This window comes from Lotus japonicus, chromosome 2, assembly GCF_012489685.1.
Source record: "Lotus japonicus ecotype B-129 chromosome 2, LjGifu_v1.2".
In the NCBI taxonomy this organism is placed as follows: Eukaryota; Viridiplantae; Streptophyta; class Magnoliopsida; order Fabales; family Fabaceae; genus Lotus; species Lotus japonicus.
Window position 1 is genome coordinate 1,325,868 of NC_080042.1, and position 24,890 is coordinate 1,350,757.

Genomic DNA, 24,890 nt, shown 5'->3' on the forward strand with positions numbered 1-24,890 from the left:
TTTTTACCATTATCATTTACAAATTTACTTGAAAGAGAACTATATCCCCAACCCAAAGTCATTAGAGATTAGAGTTAATATATATATAATATTAGGGAATTGTTATTCAGACCCCCACCCTATTTAGACCCCCAAAAATATGGAAAATGTCTAAAATACCCTAAATGAAAAATAAAATTTGAAAAATACCCCTCCCTCCATCCTCACCTTCTTCCTAATGCTTTGTTGAACCCCCCCCTCACCCCCTCTCACCACATACTCTTTCTTCTTCCAAACCCACTCTCTACTTCCCACATTGTTGCCGGCCACCGCCTCCACCACCCACGCCACCGTCGCCGTCGTCCTCACCCAACACCATCACCAACGTCGCCACCGCCGTCGTCGTTGTCAGCCGACTTCTCCTACCTCGTTGCCGTCGTCATCTGTGAAGGTACTGCACTCTAATCCCGATCTAGATCTATCGCACTCTCATTAAGCATGAGCACCGTACTCTATGTTTGCGTCCGTTTCGCACCCTGTGAGTGCGACAGAGACGCACACTGATAGTGCGTTTATCTATTATATTTATCCAGACGCATTGTTTAACCGCATCTCTGTCGCACTTATAAGATGCGTGTGTGACGCGCTTGCAACTTGCGATTAAAACATTTCTGGCCTGTTACAGAAACAGTAAACAATTTGCATATTTTCTTTTGCATTTCAGGATGAGTCTCCCAGAGTCATTGATATTCACAATGTTGAAGATGATGACAATTGTGGATATAGATGCATTTTTTCCTTGATGGGTAAGGGAGAACAAAATTGGAAGCAGGTCCGAGAAGACATGATAAAGGAGCTTACATTACGGCAATGTATTTATCATGGTATGTATGGCACCGACAAACATTACGAAAAAGTACTACAAGCCTTGCATCTTGCTCCAAATGAGTTTGCAACGGAGGAGAAGTGGTTATCCGTGCCGGATATGGGCCACATTGTTGCTACGATGTACCAGGTTGTGTTCGTGACCTTGTCGAATCGGGGGGGCGCCACCTACTTCCCTCTCACCGGTCCAGTGCTACATCCATCAGAGCACCAGATTATATGTTTACTCTTTGTCAACAACAACCACTGGGTGAAGGTACTGATCAATATTACATTTAGTATGAATTTACCTTACATTACATGAACTTTATGAGATACTTAACAATATAATTGATCATTATGTAGGTGCTTATTTCAACTGACTTTCCTTTGCCAACGGTTAATCCACAATGGATTTATCATTGTACTGTTGAAGCTCGTGGTTGGCAGCTACCATACCTGGATCGCATGATCCTATTCAACAAACTCTCCCGAGAGGCAACATGCATAAGGTCGATGGAGGAATCATAAATCTCGCTGAAGATTAGTTTCCAAATTTTCATATTAGTTGTAATGTATCAATGACAGATTATACTGTAAGAATTAACTTGAAGTTTTTTAATGTATCAATGACAGATGTAATATAATCTTAGTTTATGTTTCTGTTGTGTTAAAGTAGTTTATGTTTCTGTTGGAGTTCCTGTCTCTATCAAATTTCTGCAAAAACTCGCACTACGGAACTGCGTCCACCATGCACGCTCAGGGTGCGATGGTAACGCATTTGAAAACAGCGACTCATATCGCGCTCTTTGTAACTGCGCGACTAACGCACTTCACTAAGGGCGCATATGTGCCTCTCCTATGTATAGTCAGACACTGGGACATCAACTCTGACCCTAATTAATCGCACCTTCAACATGCGCCTGCAACACATATTGAAAGAGCGTCTACGTCGCTCAGTGGGCAGGTGCGAGGGAAACGCACTACAAGGGTGCGTTCGAAATGGGTACTTTCGGGTTTCAAAAATTTCCTTCGGTCTAAATAGGGGTGGGGGGTCTGAATAACAATTCTCATAATATTATATATATCAAGTGAGTATCTATGAGCGTAGATACATCAATATATGTACCCGTGCTCATTAATAAATAGATAGTGAAAATATCCATTAAATAAATATGTTGGTACCCGTAAGTGCGGATAATTTTACTCATAGCATGTTTCAATTTTTTATCTTTTTACCATAACAGGTTTTTACCTGCGAGTATTTATGAATGTGGGTAATTTTAACATCCTACTTCATGCAATATATAATCAAAGATTTAGTCTCTTCTCCACTCTGTTCTCTCTCTTTTTTTTTTCTTTTATAAGGAGGGGCTAGGCCCCGCTCTCTCTTCTTTTCTGAAGAGAGATACTTCTTAATTTTCATATAAGTTTGTATGAAGGGATGTAAAATATTAAAAGAATTATCACACACTCGACTTTAGATCATGTGATAGTGTAGATCAAGAACTATAAAGAGGAATATAAAAAGTAATCACATTGAACCATTTCCTAGATGCGTACAAAGCACTAAAATCTGTACATATTCGACAAAGAATCAACAAATTTGTACACATTGTCCGGTAGATCTGTAAAGGAATGCCGCCGGCCATCACCACATGCATGAATTACATTTTCAATTTGAGAAACAAATTTCCAATTACTATCTCATTTTTGTCATTTCGAGTCTTTGGATATTAGATTAGAAATACCAAAAAGAACAATTTTGAAAATTTTCTCAAATCGAGTATCTCTATAGGTATATTTTTATTCACCCCATCTCAATTATGTGGTAAATTTGATCACATGGCCTTTAATAGCATTGCTTTTTTTCTTTTACACATTTGATTCTTTTTCTATTTGAGTCAATATCCATTTCTTATCAACATGCACCTTCTTTTTCATTTCGCTGGAATCCATAAAGTACATTTCCATGTCCCTTCATGATAGATGAACAATATTGTCATCGCTTGCCAAGTTTGATTTTTTATTTTTGGATTAAAGTTTAATTTTTCTGGCGAAATCAGCTACAGCTAATTAACAAGCCTTGAAATTTGGATATGCACATGCTTCGTTTACAAGCCTAGATTAATTCCAAGTTTAATAATTTAAAGATCAAAGAAAGTCAAATGTAATGATTGAGCTGTATTTGAAAGTTTTTATACAGAAAAACCCCAATTCCACCCACAAACAAGGCCGCACACGAGATGGAGATAAGAGAGAAATGTAGATATAATTAGTGATGCATAGAAAAAGAATAAATATATAGGAAGAGAAGAAGTAGATGAGAATGAGATAAAAGAGAAAGTTAATGTGAATTGTTGAGAAATTAATTGTGAAAATTCACACTATCTGAGAATGAACTAATTGAAGATTATATCGGAGATAAAACTCATAAACTCAACACTTAGTCAATTGATCTCTTGCAATAGACACGATTAACAAAAGTAATGCATGATAAATATAATGATGATATCATATATGTTGATTTGATCTTTCAATTTCATTTCACCCTCCCCATGTTACCTAAATTTTATAATTCTTCACGATAAGAGTTAGAAGTATGTGCAAGAATAATTACGCAAATCTATGAGGATCATTCGTTACATGAATCAAATTGCCATTCAATAAATTATTTTGGCATCAAAAGCACAAAAGTCAGAATTGTCTGAATGTTACTAGAGAAGTCTATAACTTACCTCATACACTAGGAGAATAACATAATATGTAGGGGAATAATTGTACTTAGAATTAAATGAGGATAACTTCAATCTGCAGAATTTAACAACCTGACCACTACACCTAAACCCAAGAAATTGGAGGACAAAAGTGGCTATTAGAGTGGTCCACTAAATGACTTTAACATAATTACCTGCTGGAAAGGAAAAGTCTTTATTTGATTTTGATTTTTCGTCGTGATTTACTCTTAACTTTCCTACATTATAAGAATCCAAAGGTACTCAAGTTTCCTCTATCATATGATTCTCTTTCCAAATTTACTGTCCCCCACCTTCATGGCTGCTACATTTCATGATGGAAACTATATCCAAATGTTTAAAAGCTACTATCTTTTAAAAAAGTGAGTTTGAAATTATCCAATCAAATGAAGATGAATTATTTTTCTTTAAACTGAACAACTATCACGATTTTGATGTTCTACTTGCACCTCAATTCAGACATGTTATGTATCACACGGCATTGACAAACATTAAAAATTAATCAGAGGGTTGCACGATGGCTCTAAGAAACATAAGTAATGGTAGGTTCACATGGGGGCAAAATTAATACACACATTATATGGCAATTTTGACCAATGGGGAATGTATATTTAGAATGGAATTAACTGCCAGCTTAGGCTTCAAAATAGTTCATAAAAAGAAATGTTGAACCAAATTTACATCAAATCTGATGATGGTGCCATTTTTTCTTCAAGAAATGAAATGATTACAAAGAAATGTTAGCAAACAAATTCTGTTCTTTTCTATGTCTCTTTTTTCTCAGTTAATTGAAAAAATACCTTAACAAAAATTACTAAGAGAAAATAATGTTATAACAGAGTTAACTTATATCAGTATTCTATTAAAAATGAAAAGAAACAGGCAATTGACACTGGCAATTTTAATCAGGGAAATTGACTTTTCAACAATTAAATTTTTCCAGAACATGAGAGAAATGTTCTCCACCTGGACTCTGGACTATTTTATTGGCAAAAATCTTAGTTGTCCAATTATATTACATTATTGAACTGCAACAAACATAATTTTCAAAGAGTACAATGATGTTGACCAACAAAAAATAAGAAAGAGTACAATGATGACATAATTTTATGTTAGAAGATGACAGTTTGACAAATTAAAAAAGAACTGAACAACGAGCAAAGACAATTAAATTTAAGCTCCCCTGAAGTTCATCAAGAAAAGGAACATATTAAGAGACATATTAAATGAAATCCCAGTTTAACTCTAGACAATATGTCACATATCAAATGTATTGACTCTGCCTGCTTATTTCATATATGGAATATTCTTCTATACATGTTACTGTAATTACTCAAACATTTGACATTGGAATAAATCTACCATATGTGTGCATGTTTTAATTTTTTTTTGGAATAATTGGTTCATGTGTTACTTAAAGAACTGCTTGGAGCTCTATGCCTTGACCAAATAAATATTTTGGGATTTCAATTCTCTGAAGTGTTCAATAATTGATTTTCCTGAAGTTGAAATTTCCCAAATTCATTGCAATTAGGGCTCCTTAGTTGCCCAACTAAAAATTCATGGCAGATTTTAAAATTCATTTTAAATGTGCAATCGAACTCTTGAAATTTGAACTATCTGATGTTGATCAGCCAACTAGATAACCTTGACAGTAGTGAATTCAGGAACTAGCTTCCAACAAAAATGAAGCTGAATCCATGTACATTTCCATACCCACGAACATAGAATCATTTTGAAAAGCTTAATGGCCTATGAATTTCTTAAGTAATGTAGTATTCTATATACATAAGAAAACACTAAAATTTAGGATCCAATAACTCCAATTATTGTTTCTTGCATGAAAGGAAATTAATTTCTAAATTACTAAATTGTGTTCCTCAAATTAAGGTTGCAATGTGCACTTCATCCGGGTGTTGAGAACATCATATGGGTCATTATTGAGAATTCACATGACAAGGAAAATTCTTAACTGAAAGAAATGAGAAGAAAAAAGTACTGGTAGGTGAACAAAAGTGGAGATAAACTTCTACTCTTCGCATAGAAACTTCTCATTCTATCTCCTTCCCCACATATAGTACGTATATAGGCTGCTTAAGACTATAATAATATCTTGGACCAACAGATGATTGGTTCAAGTAGCACACATCTAATTTTTCTTAAGTTTAAGTCTTATGAATGAAAATAATCCCAAATCTAGCACAACTATAATGTGGATGTTACTGACTCGAACATGATCGCACATGGATGAACGATAGTTGGAGTCGATGGCTCTCCTAGAGTTTCCTCATCCCGGATCCAGGGGAAGAAGATCAAGCTGGCCTTTGTGAACAACTTGATGCACTATCTCCCTTCAACCTTTGAGCAAAATAAGGCAAAAGGAACGAAAACCTATGAACCGATCTCATCGTCTCCACCCCGTAGGAACTACAAGATTATCCCAAGGACACCTTCGACATACAGGGGCCGCGGACCGACCTTGTGTGATATACACACAAAAAAAAATAATAATAATCTTGCCTACCTAATCTTATTGTCCGTATTTAGGCTGCTTAAGAGTATGCTATCATGGATACCTTTAGGGTAATTTTATTTGATCTAAACCCCACAGACACGTAGAGCAGTAGCAATGATTATTCTTTATGAAAACCAGCCAAACGCTCATGTTCAAAAAGCATAGAAAGAAATAATGAAAAGGTCAAATATTTTCACGCCTAAACAAAAAAGGATTTGATCTAAAGCTTGCAATAGCAGCCATCGAGGACTAGAACAAGAATAATGACTACTCAAGGATCAGTGAAGCAAAATACACTATTCATGTTTCCCTTCCCTCTAAAACAATAGGAAAGAACATGAGTACAGCATTTTGGAGTTAAAAAAGAATAGGACATTAATTACCATGTCTTCTCTTCAATACTCCTATAATCATTCACAACAAGATGCTGATATATATATATATATATATATATATATATATTTTAATCAGTGGTTGGAAATTAAAATAAGACCAGTTGTGGCCGTTTGGAGAAAAAGAAATTAAATGGGAAAGAACTGACCGGCTGGGGAAACTTATTCTAAACCATTTAAATCAAATTGACACTGAGAATTTTAAATTGGTCTCTCATGACAGCTCCTCCTTAACAACTCACTCTCACTATAAGTAGTACATGCAGCTTTTGTCAGTCATCACCAAACCCCTTCACCCTCTCTTTTCATCACCTTCTCTGAATCCTCCCTCTTCTAAGAATACCAAGTGGGGATCTAAGTATCAGAAGCATTGGCAGAGGTAGCCAGTTTTCTCCTTCCACCCATGACTGGTAGGGCCAGAAACCCCTTAAGGGGTCGCCTCCGGCCTCAAATGGCCATGGCATTGGCTATTATTTTCATTTCTACAACTGTGATTTCTGTAGCTGCTGATAGTTATATTTACTCCTCTCCACCACCACCATATGAGTACAAGTCACCTCCGCCACCGTCTCCTTCACCACCACCTCCATACATCTACAAGTCACCACCACCACCACCACCAATTGAACACAAGGCTCCAACTTATGAGTACAAGTCACCACCACCTCCTTCACCATCACCTCCACCCCCTTACATTTACAAGTCACCACCACCTCCTTCACCATCACCTCCACCCCCTTACATTTACAAGTCTCCACCCCCTCCTTCACCATCACCTCCACCCCCATACATTTACAAGTCTCCACCACCACCACCAATTGAGCACAAGGCTCCAACTTATGAGTACAAGTCACCACCACCTCCTTCACCATCACCTCCACCCCCCTACATTTACAAGTCTCCACCCCCTCCTTCACCATCACCTCCACCCCCATACATTTACAAGTCTCCACCACCTCCACCATATGAGCATAAGGCTCCGACTTACAAGTACAAGTCACCACCACCTCCTTCACCATCACCCCCACCTCCTTACTTGTACAAGTCACCACCACCTCCACCTCCATATGAACACACGGCTCCTCCATACTATTACAAGTCTCCTCCACCACCCTCTCCCTCACCTCCACCTCCTTACAACTACAAATCTCCTCCACCACCCTCTCCCTCACCTCCACCTCCATACTACTACAAATCTCCCCCACCTCCCTCACCCTCCCCTCCCCCACCTTACTTCTACAAGTCTCCACCACCACCAAAAGAAATATCAAACCCTCCATACTACTATAAATCACCACCTCCACCATCACCATCCCCTCCACCACCTTACTATTATAAATCTCCCCCACCACCTAAAGAAATATCACATCCTCCATACTACTACAAATCTCCTCCACCTCCCTCACCATCACCACCTCCACCTTACTATTACAAGTCTCCCCCTCCACCTAAAGAAATATCACACCCTCCATACTACTACAAATCTCCCCCACCTCCCTCACCATCACCACCTCCACCATACTATTACAAGTCTCCACCACCACCTAAACAAATATCTCACCCTCCATACTACTATAAGTCACCACCACCACCATCACCATCCCCTCCTCCACCATACTATTACAAATCTCCTCCTCCACCTAAAGAAATATCACACCCTCCATACTACTATAAATCCCCACCCCCACCATCACCATCACCACCTCCACCTTACTACTATAAATCTCCCCCTCCACCTAAAGAGATATCACACCCTCCATACTACTACAAGTCTCCACCACCACCTTCACCATCTTCTCCAACACCCTACGACTACAAGTCTCCTCCTCCTCCATCACCTGTACCCCATTCACCATACTACTACAAGTCTCCACCACCACCCAAGTATCATTCACCACCATATTATTACAATTCCCCTCCTCCACCTGTTGTGTATCCTCACCCACATCCCTACCACCACACATTGATTGTGAAGGTTGTTGGTAAAGTGTACAGCTACAGGTGTTATGACTGGGAGTATCCTGAAAAGTCTCATGTGAAGAAACACCTCAAAGGTATGTTGCATTCAATTACATGTGCTTAGGACTACAATATATTATCTTTTACACACACACACACACACACACACACACACACACACACACACACACATATATATATATTATATACACATTTTATCGAACTCTAAATCTTTAATTTGACCAAACAATAACCATAAACTATATTTTATTTTATGTAATTTATGATTCTCACTGTAGAAAACTCAAATCTTGAAACAAACCCGTTAAGTTTTAATAACCCTGCCTAATATCAATATGTTGAATGACAAGGAAAGGTAAAGTAGGTGATCTTAAGTACCAATGTTGTCTTGTATAATATGTTTCTTCCACTTTATTTCTGCTTAAAATTGCAATTAATTTTTTTATGGGGCAGGTGCCACTGTTGAGGTGAAATGCAAAGCTGGGAAGAATATCATCAAAGCCTATGGTAAAACGAAAAGCAATGGCAAGTACAGCATCACAGTTAAGGACTTTGACTATGTCAAATATGGCCCCACAGTATGCAAGGTTGTGCTTTATGCTCCACCTAAACACTCACCCTTTGACATACCTACTAAACTGAATGTGGGAACCGACTTGCACGTGAAATCCAAGGACAAGTATGAAGTTGTGCTCAAGGCAAAGCCATTTGCTTATGCATCAAAGAAGCATTTTAAAGAATGTGAAAAGACCAAGCCTTCTCCAACTCCTTACTACTATAAGTCACCACCACCACCAGTCCATTATTACTCTCCTCCATATTACTATAAGTCACCTCCTCCTCCAATCAAATCATCATCACCTCCTTATTATTACAAGTCACCACCTCCACCATCACCAGTATCTAAACCACCATATTACTATAAGTCACCACCTCCACCATCACCATCACCACCTCCACCTTATTATTACAAATCTCCTCCTCCACCTAAAGAAATATCACACCCTCCATACAACTATAAGTCACCACCCCCGCCATCACCATCCCCTCCTCCACCTTACTATTACAAATCTCCCCCTCCACCTAAAGAAATATCACACCCTCCATACTACTATAAGTCACCACCTCCACCATCACCATCACCACCTCCACCCTACTATTACAAATCTCCTCCTCCACCTAAAGAAATATCACACCCTCCATACTACTACAAGTCACCTCCCCCACCATCACCTTCCCCTCCTCCACCATACTACTACAAATCACCGCCTCCCCCATCTTCATCACCACCTCCACCTTACTATTACAAATCTCCTCCTCCACCTAAAGAAATATCACACCCTCCATACTACTATAAGTCACCACCCCCACCATCACCATCCCCGCCTCCACCATATTATTATAAGTCACCACCTCCACCATCACTATCCCCACCTCCGCCTTACTATTATAAGTCTCCTCCTCCACCCAAAGAAATATCACACCCTCCATACTACTATAAGTCACCACCACCACCATCACCATCTCCTCCCCCTCCATACTATTATAAATCTCCCCCACCACCATCCCCATCACCTCCACCTCCATACTATTACAAGAGTCCCCCTCCACCATCTCCCTCTCCTCCTCCCCCCTACTACTATAAATCTCCACCTCCACCATCACCATCTCCACCACCTCCATACTACTACAAATCACCACCACCACCTTCCCCATCACCTCCACCTCCGTACTATTACAAGAGTCCTCCTCCACCATCTCCCGTTTCTCATCCTCCCTACTACTACAAGTCCCCTCCACCACCATCGCCATCTCCTCCACCTCCTTACCACTACATAAGTCCACCCCCACCTTCACCATCTCCCCCTCCACCATACATTTACAAATCACCTCCCCCACCAACAAAGTCTCCTCCACCACCAGTTTACATCTATGCTTCACCACCACCACCCGTGTACAATTAAGCCTAAAATGCGGATGCCCCATTTGTGATAAATCAGGTATGTAATTATTGTCTATACATTCTCACCCACACAACACATAACTTCACTGTATGTATAAAAATCATTAATGGATGTTTCTATTTCTTTCCAGATTCCAGTTTTCATCCCGGAATAAAGCCAAGTTCTATTTGGAGCGAAGTGGACCATCTAGCTTCCTTTCTATATTCATTTAATAAAAATGTTTCATCTATGAGCTACACCATTTCTGAGTCAGACGAGGTTGATTTTATTTCATTGATGGCCATCTTGCACTTCCTAATCTTAAGGTTTTCAAGGGATGGTCCAATCAACACTGGGAAGCGAGATTTGAAATGTTGATCTTTCTAATTTATTTGTGCATATAATATTATATACAATCCTGTATGATTGTTTTCTATTTATTGGGGGATTTTCATGTTTGTACCCTGTTGTGTTTGTAACAAGACTGTTAGTAATAAAGAGATGTATTCAATTTCTGTTCTTAAATTAGTTCATTGTTTTCCAACAACAATATTCATTCAAGTGTTTTTATTCAATTTCAAAATGTTGTCAGAACAGATAAAAAGCGTCCAAACAATACATAGAAAAGATGCATGGTACACATTTCAATTCAGCAACAATCAACTTTAAAACAGATACATACAGGCTCTCCGAAGCTTACACACAAATTACATATCAGACGCAGGCTCTCTAGAACTAGTTTGTGTATCATTTTTTCTAACTAGCTTCTTATAAACAGTATGAAAAGTACAAATTAAAACATCCATACCAGGGCCAATGAATCCTGTAATAGACAACTGCTAAGAACCAGTCCTTGAGGCTGCAAGATAATAACGCATAATAATTGTTATCTAAAAAAAAATAAGCATCATCAGTATTGGGACGCATTATGCCAATTTTTAGTCCCAAAAGCATACATTTCCAGCCATCCCAAAGTCATAATCATTATGCTAATGAAATATGCAACAAGCCCAATATTAAAAGTAAAATGTAATGCGGTACTTTTTAAAGATTTCCAACATTTGAAATGAAACCATAAATTCACAACACATACACTTCAAATTAAAAGCTAAAAATTCATTATATCACTGTAAGCCCAATATTACAGGTCTAGTTCTAATAATCACCGCTATCAAAACCTAAAGAATCAATCTACAAATTCAAGATAGACCAAACATTTTCTTTGAACCTATAAAAAAGTACCAATAAATTATTATGACAAACAAATTGCAGGTAACTAACTAACACAAGAATAAATAGGGCTTAGAAGATGCCTTTAGAGCGAGAGAAACATGTTGTCATCGTCGTTAAAACTCTTCAACACGAATATCAACAGTTACAACGGGGCCGGAGTGAAATGGCCGTTGATCAATAGCAGAGACAGAACTTCGGGGAAAAGGGAGAGAGGGCATTTCTGGATTTCGGGGAAAAGGGATTTTGGCTTTTGAAATATTTCGTGCAAATGAAGAGAGGGAAAAGAGAAAAGAAAAAAAAGTTTGATGCACCGATGCTGTAAAGTTTTTTTACACCGTCAACCAATCAGATTTCAAGAATGTGAGAAAATCTCTCTTTTCATTTAATTTTTTTAATTGACATGTCACATCCTTGAAATCTGATTAGTAGACGGTGTAAAAAATACACCGTCGGTGCATCAAAATTAAACTCAAGAGAAAAGGCACACGATAAATAATAGTCCACTTTCACCTAAATAATCTCATTTTCTTTCATTTTTTGTTTTCCTCTTTTTTTTAAGTCTCTTATTTTTTTTTTTTTACAAGTCTCTTATTTTTTAATCATACTAGTGTGTTTCCCCGTGCATTGCACGGTAGGTTTATATTTTCGGATTTTGCCCATGATTATTGATATTAAAGAAAAAGTGGTTGCACGAAAATAAAGTTAAGACTTTCATGATTGTAATATATCAATGACAAAATATTATAAATTGAAGATTTCAACACAGATAAACAAACAAACAACAACAATTAATAAATGATATAATATTAAATTCAGGCAGCTACCCTATATAATATATGATTATAAGTCTGATGAGTAGATGAATATGTTGATAAAAATCTTCAATATTGACCATCTAGGGAATCCAAGTTTTGTGCTCAGGAAGCTGCAAGTACATCGATTTGTACATATTAGATTTATATGATAATAAACAAAATTGAGTTTCAATGGGCATTGAAATAAAATAATTTCCTATATTTATAACATTGGCTACTTTGAATAAAAAAATTGTAGTTCATTTATATTGGATCTTGGTTCCACTATGTAAAAGGATGAACGTGTAATGATTGATTTTTCACCATTTTGTTACAAAATAATAACTAAATTTGAGATCAAATCCGAGCCTACCAATCTCTTCAACAATATAAACATTAGACCCTTTTTTCTTACACTTGGGATGACGGAATTTGAATCCACTGTTAGAGCTCTTAAAAGTATTGTGATCTTTCTTTTTCATTCTCATATGGAAACGTCAACTTCTTTGACTGGATCAACTATTTCAAAGAAGAAGGACCCGCATAAATTTTGAAACCTATCAGAAACATCATCTTTGAAATCCCCGTTCTACCGATACCCTTTACTTTGGTAGTTCTCCCGGTAGCTTAGTGTTTACTCTCGTCAGGTGGAAACGATTGAAATGACATGTACGAAAGACAAATCAAAAGATCATTTAAGAATCATAGAGAATCGAGAATAAAATATCATCTTGTTGGAATGAGAAACAAATAATAGAACACTGTAAAAATGTGATCTTAATTTATTTTTACCGAGAATGAAAGGGAAAATTAAACGGTTAGTAAGGAAGAAAGATCAATAAAAAAGTAGAAGAAAAAAAAGGGAAAAGATACTTTTAGAGAGCGATCTTGACATGGATCTTGTCTCTGAAATTCCAGAAGATATAATATTTATTTTGATAAAAGAAATTATTTTTTATTAAAAAAAATCGGATAGAATATTAGGTTGTGGGGTGGTTGTTATTTGGTCGAAAAATGTGCGTTATGGATTAGTGGGGTAGTAATTTTAATAAAATTAAGATTTAATATTTATTTTGATACAATAATTATTTTTTATTAAAAAATTAAATATAATTCATATAGATATAAAGTTGTAGGTTTAGCGGGGTGATGGTTATTTTGTTTGAAATATGTGTTGTGGCCTGTGGGTTAGTGAGGTGGTTATTATTATAAAAATTAAAATATAATATTTATTTTGATAAAAATTAATTATTTATTAATCAAATTTCATATATAATATTAAGTTGTGGGGTTAGTGGGGTGGTTATTTTGTTGAAAATGTATGTTGTTATTCAAGATAGTGTAGCGATAAAAAACAATCTATAATATGAAAAAGTTTTCTCTTTAGACGTTTTTGCAGCTAGTAACAAAAGTTTAAGACAGAATACTTATGATTGATTTATGAAGAAGGAATAAAAAGTGTTGGTCAGATCACGTGAAGATAAAGTAGAGAGTAGCTCCTGGGCGTAGTGTCCAAAAAATGCAGACTCAACCCTAACTCTGTTTTCATCAGATTTATGATTAAAATTATTATCACAATAATTGGGACATGGATTCTAAATTTCAATAGATTTTGCGTTTTTGTTAAAAATACTACTTATTACCCTTCTTGTCCAATCTCTAAGGTAATCCTCTTTTGTACTTGATATTTTTTTCGAATTTCTGCTCGCCGCTATGGCCGGTGAGAATCCCTATCACATCTGCAAGACAAACAAAATATGGGAGATCACAAATAATTTTACGGATGTATAAAATTTTAGTTAGAAATCTCACCGACTAACAATGTTTGATATGGATCATTGAACATGATATCAAAAACAAAAACAAATTAATAGGGACTCTTAGTGATGGGAACACAGTTAGGGTTAGGACAACTGAATCAAGCTCAAAGACTATCTTGTGAGGATGAGACGATGTCCGAATATCAAGAGCGTTATCACCAATAGTGAAATATGATAGCATGTATACTCGACCCTCAACCAACAAAGGATTAAACTTATAAACATGAGTCATTCGCACTGTGCCATGGATCTTGTCACCCTGTAGACTGAAAACAGGTAAGTGAACGTAATAGACTTAAAAAAATTTAACCAACGTCGAGTGGTATAGATATATTAATTTTAAAACAACACGGAAATCGGACATTTGCATCCATTAAAACCAACTCCATCGAATTAGGAAGATTTGAACGATCGAAACTTTGAGTCAACCTCTTCCGCACCACCTTCACAATAACCCTCCACACATCCTTTTACTTTGATATGGAAGAGACATCGTCAACAATAAGACTAAGAGCCATGATAATTTTTAGATGGAATTGTGATGAATGAATTGTGAAGACACATGAGGAATTTATAGAAGAAATGGTTTTGAAAGTAATTATTTTTTTACGGTTGAAAATAAGTTTTTGGAACATGATGGGGAGCTTATACATGGTGGGCGGTTTTCAAAGAAGAAAGACATGGTGGGAGTTACATGAGTGGGAAGTTTAGTCTTTGATAACAACACTTCTAGCTATTAAAATCTGTAATATCAATATACTGTTTTTCAATATTTGTTAAAGTTAGGGGATATTTTCCTATTAACTTTTATAATTTTAAATTATGTTCATGAGAGATGCGAACTTACATGAAATTAAGTGGTAAAAATGTTGAAATTTATAGAAATGTGTGTTGTGGAAAACAAAGCATAGAAGTTAGTGGGGTGTAGGAAGGGATAGTTCACTACACCAAAATTGGTCTTTAACAGAGGTTCAAAATTGCCTTTTACAGCGGTTTTCTGTGGTCCAAAACCGCTGTAGATCTCACCGCTGTAAAAGCCTTAACAGCGGTTCTAACCACTGTAAAAGACGCTTATTTACAGCGGTTGATTTAATAAAACCGCTGTAAATACAGACCTACAACAGCGGTTATTCTAGAGAACCGCTGTACTTGAGTCTTCTTTTACAGCGGTTTCAGCCGGTAACCGCTGTAATTGATGATATATATTAAAGCGGTTCCTCCACGTAACCGCTGTAATTTGTTTTTTTTTTGGTTGAATTAATTACCACACCTGTTTCAACCAAAAGATCAACATTTCTTTTTTTTTCTTCTGAAAAGAAGATATATTGATCATAATTTAACCGAAAAGGTACACATTTCAAAAGCTATATATGAAATTAAAGCTGACTGCAAAATCAATACACATCACCAACTTGGATTGTCATTTCTCCAGGACAAAACACAATTTTATAAACTGCTCACTAGATTGCATCAATTTTCAGCTATTGTGACTCCCTGACAACACAATGAAATATGATTAAACAATCAATTGAAGAAAGATTGAAAGACAAACCTCAGGTCCAATCATGTCAATAATCTGGCACAATATATCCTCAAAAAGCACAGGTTCTTGAGCCATGCACTCCATTCGATGCAATTGCTCCTCATAAAAAAATTGCAGTTCATTTCGTGTCAAAACTCCATTTCCATCCAAATCAATGCACTTGAACCTGACCATGACAAGTTAAAGTGAGTCAAAGTCAGACATAGCTAATAAGAGTCAACCACAAAGGTCAATTTATAAATGCTGACCTAAGGGTGAGCTTTGTGGGCAAGGTGAAAAATAAAGGGCAGTGAAAAAAGGTAGAAAGCTTTTTAAAAAAATCAAAAACAAAAAAATATATTGTGCAATTTCCCTACAATCATTCCAGGTACCAACCAGCCCAAAGTTAAAATTCAATCCATCATTCCTGTCCTATTTCTCAGTTGTGCCTTTTCTTGACACTGCTATTGAGTATAATACCCTACGACACAAAGCTTGCAATATCACCGTCCTTGAAAGGAAAGACTTTGGATGTGTTTGGAACTATTTGAAAAACAGTTATTTGAAAAAATAAAACTCTTCCGTTGGATTGTTTATACCGTGCTAATATAAAAACAGTTTTTCTATTTTGATGTTTTCTTGATTTTGTACTTTGAAGTCACAGGAAACAGGGGAAATAATTCATGAAAAACTTTCTCATCAATGGTAAAACTGAAAATAATATGCAAATTGTTGTTACCTACTTTTGTCTCTTTCAACAACTGTTATAAAAACAACAATTTTAGTACATCATACAAGAAAATTGTTATTTCTAAAAATTGAAACTCTGGTCTGTTTTGAATAGGTGAAGTTTCAGCACCATGCCTTTGAGACTTGAGTATGCATATGTGAAGTCCAAAATCCAAATCAAATATGTCATGAACCAATTATCCCAAAAGCTTAAGCTATTGGGTAATGGTTTTATATTATATTTCTAACACGCCCCCTCACACAAGAGCCCATTAGGCTTGAAGCGTGGAGAATGCGGCGGGCTGCCTGCCATGGGCTGAAATTCAACTTTTTATTAGAATAATGGAGGCAACAAGGATCAAACTCTAGACTACTTATCAAAGAGGCTCTGAAATCATGTCATGAACAAACTATCCCAAAAGCTACGGTTGTTGAGTGAAGAACATATGAATGGTTTTATATTATATTTCTAAATTCTAACAAAAGAAAACATGATATCTACGTGGTTAACATAATGAATCATCATTATATTTGCATCTTAGACATCAACTAATCCGGTGACATCTTATCAAGAAGGGCGAGAGGATAACAAATGAAACGGAAAAATGAATGAGAAAAAGTTACCAATACTCAAGACTCGGCTCAGATGATTTATCCTCTTCTGACAGTATGAAATAAACAAAATCTTCATAACCCATCTTTCCCTCAACCTTACTAGTAAACCTTCTTGCAACCTGTGATTATATTTAACTGAGTCAAAATCAGTATCTTCAACAAATAATCTGATATGTCATGAAAAAAAAGTGTACAGACATTGTATGTCTATTAGAAGGGGCAGGGTTGGAGGCTTGGATTGTCCGTGGCTGAATACCGCTATTTATCAAATATCAAGACAAGCAGTACATAATATTATATCCACACAAACCTGAGAAAATATTCTATCGACAATTCGATAGGTGAGCGCATGGTTACCATATCTGATAAGATTCTCTTTGTCTATCAAGAAATCGTGATCTGTATCCAGCTCCCAAAACTTGCAGTATATAACATAGAAGTGCTCGTAAGAGAAGTTCCTGCAAACAATATTTAAGGGAAGGTATAAAAGATCACTGCATTTTGATATAAATATATTTAATTCATTTGAATAAGAAACCAAAATCATTTTTTGAAGTTAATGGTAATGACATTTTCACAATATATCTACCTCAAAACCTTGTTGATGTCTTCTTCATCATCAGCATGCAGCATTGCATCAATTATATTTCCACGCTTCAGCTCCCTCAGGGTAAGACGACCATTTGCAGATCTATTAAGTAATATATTCTATATATTACTATCAAAATATGATGGTTTTTAAGGTTTTTCATTTTTCATTATGACATAAAAAGTAGTCACTTAACAGTAATAATGATCCTAATCACAACTCAAAATCTTGAGGATGAATAACCATAAAACTCACCTAAAATCACAAAGCAGTGAAGAAAAATAATGGAGAACTTGGAATCTAATTAGGTAATTTGTCAATTCCTATAATTGAAGGCTCTAGTATTATTTTATCATCTAGTGCTGGTACCCCACAACCACAAAGAGAACAAGAAAAGACAACACAACATAACACACTTAAGTTAAACAGTTGCTATTTTATTTGTATATTCTTAGAACATGTTAAACAAGTTGCCGACACTTATTTCCCGAACCTACCCTGTTTCTGCAGCTAGTGAGGCTTGGTTCCAAGCCTTTCAATATTTATCATCCATTGCTTTATTCACCTTTCAAACCTCACACTTTATCTCACTCTTCTGAGTGTGTGTGTGTGTCCCCTTTCTCATCATCATGATTCATAACCAATATCTCTTACAGCATAAACTACTCCCTCCTCCATCCGGTCTGTGGTTTTGCTATTTACCCCTATGCTAGTGCAACTTTCCCCCATGCCCCCTACATAGAAGATTTCAGTGAATGATTTGAAGCTACCTAATTGATATTTGAACTGATACTCTTAGCTGTAAAGCCAAAATTGAAGCTACCTAATTGATATTCATAACCAAACACAGTGTGAATAGAACAAACAAAAGATTAATAGCATAGAGTATGGAGAAAATTTCAGGAAATTTCAACAGCAGCAAAACCAACTCAGACCCTAGGCTGCAGTTACAAAAATGAAGAACATCATAGCATCAGATCAAAGTATTACCTTATGAGGAAGAGGAAAATTGCTTGTGGAGAGGATTGAGGAACAATGGAAGGTTGATAATGAGAGCAGGGCAACAACCGTGCAGGAAGTGACCCAAAAAAGAGAGGCAGAGGCGGCGGCGGCAGCGGAAGGGATAGAGGCAGAGGCGGCAAGGACGACGGAGGCAGGAGGTGGCGAGGGCTTTGAGAGAAGTAGCAGGTCGAGATTATGTCGTGAGGTAGCAGAGTGGTGAAAGATGTAACTGGTAAAAAATAAGGGTTTGCAGTTACAGATGTAATTTTACAAAATCAATAAAAGAAATAATACTTATATTTAAAAAACAAATACACTGACAAAAACCGTGTAACAACCCAGTGGAAAGGACTCATTATATTTTCTATGGTGCCCCGGGTTCGAATCCCATACAGAACATTATTTGAACCATTTATTAAAGAAATCAACTAAATCTTATATTAATACTATAAATTGTACAAATCTATCATAAAGTGAATCTAGCCTAGTTGAATGACTATTGTGTTTTTCTTAAGGGAACCTAGGTTCGATCCCACACGAAACCTGAATTTTGGATTTTTATTATTTACGTTAATTTTACAGCGGTTAGTTTAATAAACGCTGTAAATAGTGGAACCTATTTTTTACAGCGGTTCAGTATATAAACCGCTATAAAAGCCTATTACCGCTCCGTGTTTTTGTGTTTACAGCGCCTTCTAAGAGAACCGCTGTTAAAAGGTAATGCTTTTACAGCTGTTAGTTTAATAAAACGCTGTAATAGCCCATCATCCGCTCCGTGTTTATGTTTTTACAGAGTCTGCCACCTAAACCGCTGTAAAAGCCCTTTTCTGGTGTAGTGGTTTGATCGCTCAATATTTATCACATCTATAAACCAAAGCAAGATAAATGTGATCTTTGATGAGAGTGGGTGAGAAGTTAGATGGTAGAAGTTATTTTTTAGTGAGTCAGAAGTTATCTTTGTAGTAGGTGGGAACTTAGTGGATAGGAATGATAACTGTTTCGTAAGAGAATGACACGTGGTTTGAAATCTCCTAAATTCACTCTCGTAGCATAATCGTTGTGGTGTTGACACGTGGCAAAAAGGTTCTTGTAGTGATTTTGCTTTATAATATATATAGATTACACATCATAAATCTTTTTCTCTATTTATCTCCATATATGAAGTGTGAAAGTTACATTCTCTATTGATTCCCGGACTACGTGGATCGCGATTGGATTTAGAGAAGTTCGATTCTCTGTGTGAATTTTCTTCAGTTTTAGTTTTCCGCTTGAAATTCTCCGGTTCACTAACCAAGATTGATGGAGACACGTCGTCGAAGACGCGATGAGGATCAGAAGCGGCGGCGCGGTTCGCCTCCACGTCGCGTGAGAGGCAGGCCGCGACGCGAGCAAGTTCGTCGTGAAGAAACCGATCAGTTAACTCCTCCTCCACCACCACCTCCACCTCTTTCTCCAACGCCTTCGTTACCTTCTCCGCCAACTTCACCAGAGCAGCAGAGATCACCAGCGCACTCACTCGGAGCTTCAGGGGAGGAGACTCCGGCACCGCAGGCACCGATCTCCGACCCAGATTGGAGGCGCTTGATCCATAGCGTTGACGATATACGGCAGCGAAACGATTATTTACAAGAACAACTAGAATATTATCGTTCCGAGCAGCAGGATGAAGGGGAGCGCAAAGCGGAGGCTGTAGCTGAATTCGAGTCGTTCTCAGCGGCAGTGAAGGAGGTTGCCATACCAGATAACATGAAGAATATTGTCCTTGAAACCTATAGAGGGAAAGCTGATCCCAAGGAGCACCTGTTATATTTCAATACAAAGATGGTGATCAGTGCCGCTTCCGACGCTGTGAAGTGCAGGATGTTTCCAGCTACGTTCAAAGGCACAGCCATGGCGTGGTTTACCACGCTACCTCGAGGATCCATTACTAATTTCCGTGACTTCTCATCAAAATTCCTTGTTCAGTTTTCCGCCAGTAAAACCAAGCAAGTGACAGTCGAAGATCTCTACAACGTCCGCCAATCTGAGGGCGAGACTCTGAAGCAGTACGTAAAACGATTCAGCACGACATCAGTAAAAATTGAGGAGTCAGAGTCGCACGCCAGTGCGAGTGCCTTCAAGAACGGGTTACAGTCGGGGAAGCTGAATAGCAAGTTGAGCCGCAAGCCGACTCTGTCCATGGCGGAGATCCGGACGCGAGCAAACACCTACATTCTGGACGAGGAGGATGATGCTTTCAAGCGAAGGCGCGCAAAAAAGGAGAAAGACGACGAACAGGAGGACGCTTCGCCAGAAGAGAAACGGAGTAAGGAGAGAAAAGAGGGCAGAAAAAAGCGAGACAGGAAGGTGAGGACAGGAGAGAAGGCCGCGAAGGAGCCGTTGTACCCCAAGAGTGAAAATTTTGAGCGCCGCAGACCGTGGCATCAAGCTGACCCTCGCCGGCGAGAAGAGTCAAGGAGGAGTCTAAATGCACATTTGACGGAGTTGCTTCGAGAGGTCAAGGCAACCCACGCGGTTGAGGAAGGCGAGAAAGAGGCTGACCCGCCCCGAACGGCGTTGGATAAAACGAAGTGGTGCGAGTATCACCGCTCGGCGGGCCATGACACGGGAGATTGCTTTACCCTGAAGAACGAGATTGAGAGGCTCATTCGAGCGGGACGATCGCAGATGAACGACCGTGGCGTTCGGTGGAATGGAGAACGACAGCAAGGGGACCGGTACAAAGGGGACCGTCAGCAGGATGACCACAGGAGAGGCGAACGCCGATTTACGCCAACCGCTGACAAAAAGGAAACACTGGCAACAAGGAAAAAGGGGGCGGAAGAAACCTTTAATAAAGACCTTGAGCCGCCAGTTGGGATAATAAACACAATCACGGGTGGCTTCGGCGGGGGCGGAGACACAGCGTCGGCAAGGCGAAGGCACGTGAAAGCAGTGACATCAGTGCAACAGTATGAAACTCCATTCAGTTTCCACCATCCAGACATTGTGATATCGTCGGCAGATTTCGAAGGGATCAAGACACACAAAGACGATCTCGTGGTTGTGATGATAAGGGTTAACAGTTTCAATGTGTGGCGGGTTCTTTTGGACCAAGGAAGCTCCGCTAATATCATCTACGGCGATGCTTTTGATCAATTAGGATTGACGGACAAAGATTTGATGCCCTATACAGGAACGTTGGTAGGCTTCTCGGGCGAGCAAGTCTGGGTACGCAGATATGTAGATCTGGACACAGTCTTTGGTATCGACGATAACGCCAAGCTACTCCGCGTAAGGTATCTTGTGTTGCAGGTTGTGGCATCCTACAACGTCATCATTGGACGGAACACACTCAATCGCCTCTAAGTAGTAATTTCGACGGCACACCTGGCGGTGAAATATCCGTTGATGAGTGGAAAACTGGGAAAGATTGTAGTTGATCAAAGGAGGGCGAGAGAATGTTACAACAACTGTCTCAGCCTGTATGGAAAGAAAGGAGCTGGCGAGGGATACAGGTGTCATGAGGTTGAGGTCATCCAAGGTAATCAGGGCAGGCAAGGGGGATCGAAGCAGGGGGTTGACAAGAAGATAGCAAGATCAGGGAGCAACCAAGGACAGGTCAGGATAGATGGCAGGACGGGAAGGGACGGATAGTTCACGGATGCTCACGCAGAGGAGCGTTGGGCGAGTGTGATCGCAGACTTAGAGGCGTATAAATTCAGCAGGGGGGTGTTGGCGATCGAGCCCATGCTCACAGTTAGTCAAGAGAGACGCTTGGAGAAGCTGGTAGAGGACAACTTTGACCTCTTCAGCTGGAGCTCAAAGGACCCAGAACTCTGGGAACTGCCAATGTTCAGGAAACCGAATCTCTCGAATTCAGGGCGAGATGAGCAAAAGGGAAAAGGAATCACGATTCAAGGAATGGGTCAGAGAATCGTTCAGCAGGGCAGCGACGAGACAAGAGATAACAAGGCGCGCGAGCGGTCTAAGGACAAGAGGAAGGTGAGGAAAAGGAGCCCAGTGAGTCTTCGCCTGGGTAAAGCAAAAAGAAAGTCAAAATATTGGAAGCATGTGGGTTCGGTAGTTTTCAAGCCAGGGACGTCCAAGTGTGACAAGCAGAAGGGCAAGATAGGAGAAGTTCCTCATTGTCACGAGGCGGGCATGGAAGGAAGCCAGCCTAAAAATAACGATGAGTGGATATCGAGCACGTTGGGCTCGAAAGATGTGGTGATGAGGATGATACTTTGACCCGAGGGGCTGGAAGCGGAAGCGTGTGGAAAGCAGGGCCGAGGACACAACAACAAAACCAAAATTAGGACCAAAAATAAAGATGCACTCTTTTTCTCCGCCACGGGAGTTTTTTTAATGAGGCATCCCTCCAATGTAAAATTTTTACAAATCAAATACAAAAGGATATTCTCAAGTAATACTCCTAGCTGGACTACAATACGACGGTCGCTCGGTGGGAAAAATTCCCCGAAGGTGGCAATCCCAACACGACCTTGATGTCTGGGGATCGCTCCGGGAAAGTCCGACGTGAACCGCTGCTACCCAGATAGCAACTCAACTAACATGTCACGTTCGCCCGGTGGGAAAAATTCCCTGAAGGTGGTAATCCTAACACGACCTTGATGTCTGGGGATTGCTCCGGAAAGTCCGGCGCGAATCGCTGACCTCTCGTTGGCGATGTGTGCGGGAAAGCTCCTTGTCCAAGGGCAAGCAGTTTATCCCAAAAAGTCTCCCCGAAATATGGGCAAACGAGACCTCCCCGAAATATGGGCGAGAAAAAAAACTAGGCATAAGTCTGGGTAAACCTATATGGCCATTGAGTCCCTAGAACCGTAAGCCCTCGCCGGGATAAAACCGGCGAGGCCACACCTGCTCTTACGGGAAATATTGGTGTGAAGGAGAAAGCCTCAGTCCAAGACTGAGCTAAAGTCCTAGTTTCGCTAGCACACATTCAAAATCGCTACACGAGCACAAAATGCAAAGCCCGAAGGGCACAAGGGCGCGAACGAGGAGAAAAATGGACAAACGAAATCGCAGCAAATTTTCATTAAATAACGTGGGGTGATATTAATTACAAAAAAAGGTAAGAAAAATCAATACAAAATATTCACACTACATTAACGTCTTCTGCTTCTCCTGCGTTTTCAGCAGCCGCAAAATATGCAGCATTTTGAAAGCTCTCGTCCCGCTGAGGTCAATTCCCTCATAAAGATATTGAACTTGAGCTTTGGTGAGGAAGAAACCGCGACCACGTTCTTCCACGGCCTCAGCAGCAGCCCTGGCCGCCAGCCTTGCCCGGAGAGTTCTGACCTCAGAATCCGCACGGTATTCCGCGTCCGCAACAACTTTGGCCTTTGTTTCTAATTCAAATCTCACCTCGGTAAGAGATTCGTTCGTCGACCCCAACTCACTTTGAAGGAACGCGATCTCTTTGTCTTTGACGAGGCAGGCAGCCCTGCCCGCGGAAATCGCCTCAACCTTGGCCTTTAATTCCTACTGCAAATCGTCCCTCTCGCCCTCCAGCTCCTCTGTTCTCTCTTCACAAGCGGACAAGTCCTCCTCGTGACAGCTCATCTCGATACGTAAATTGTTCAGCTTAGTCATTTGGGTCGCTACCTGGGTCAGCAACTTGTCACGTTCGCCATGCGCTTCGAGTGTGGCGTGGCGGTAACCCTCAGCCCTCTGGCGGAGCTCTTCAGCTTCAGCGGCTGTGGCTGAATCCTGCGACAACCTGGCAAAGAGACCCTGCACGCAAAAGGCACGAGACGGCTTCTCGCGCCACATCATCAAGGTCAGGAGTCTCAGTTCCTCTCATGCTGCCAAGAAAGGGGTCAGTTAGCATAAAGTCAACAGGGGAGGGCTGCTGATTTGAAACAAAGCATGTCTGCTCATCAACAATCGAATGACTAGCGGCGAGGGAAGAATGGCGAAGTAGAAGCGAGGCAGTAGGAGTTTGATCTTTATGGTCGTCACTCATGGTGGGAACGGGGGAGACCCTAGGTGGACTTTCCTCAGCTTGATGACATGAACGGTCAGGAGAGAGGGTCATTTGGGGAGCACCAGAAGGAGCATCTTTAGAAGTGTGTTGATCAGCGGTGACTTTCTCAGGAAAGGGCGAGGACCCCGCATCGCCCATGGGGTCTGGCTTTTCCCCGCCCACCAGGTC

General features: G+C 39.4%; 3 protein-coding genes across 3 annotated transcripts; 2 read left to right on the top strand and 1 right to left on the bottom strand.

The window, feature by feature from the left end:
* Positions 1–493: 493 nt before the first annotated feature.
* On the top strand, positions 494–2,114 carry LOC130735139 (uncharacterized). The gene is made up of 5 exons (XM_057587239.1): positions 494–517; positions 704–1,120; positions 1,210–1,341; positions 1,523–1,615; positions 2,091–2,114. Exons 1-5 carry the CDS (start codon positions 494–496, stop codon positions 2,112–2,114), a joined length of 690 nt encoding a protein of 229 aa, XP_057443222.1.
* A 4,612-nt stretch (positions 2,115–6,726) lies between these two features.
* LOC130737371 (extensin-2-like) lies at positions 6,727–10,954 on the top strand. The gene is made up of 3 exons (XM_057589115.1): positions 6,727–8,560; positions 8,940–10,486; positions 10,581–10,954. The coding sequence occupies exons 1-2, from the start codon at positions 6,910–6,912 to the stop codon at positions 10,448–10,450; spliced, it is 3,162 nt and encodes a 1,053-aa protein (XP_057445098.1). The 5' UTR covers positions 6,727–6,909; the 3' UTR covers positions 10,451–10,486; positions 10,581–10,954.
* Positions 10,955–13,841: 2,887 nt separating this feature from the next.
* LOC130735140 (serine/threonine protein phosphatase 2A regulatory subunit B''beta-like) lies at positions 13,842–18,996 on the bottom strand (the record flags this gene model as incomplete). The annotated part of the gene is made up of 6 exons (XM_057587240.1): positions 13,842–14,195; positions 15,829–15,985; positions 17,152–17,261; positions 17,453–17,600; positions 17,732–17,833; positions 18,722–18,996. Coding segments are annotated over 6 exons (798 nt in total), but the record flags the coding sequence as incomplete, so codon positions are not given.
* Positions 18,997–24,890: the final 5,894 nt, after the last annotated feature.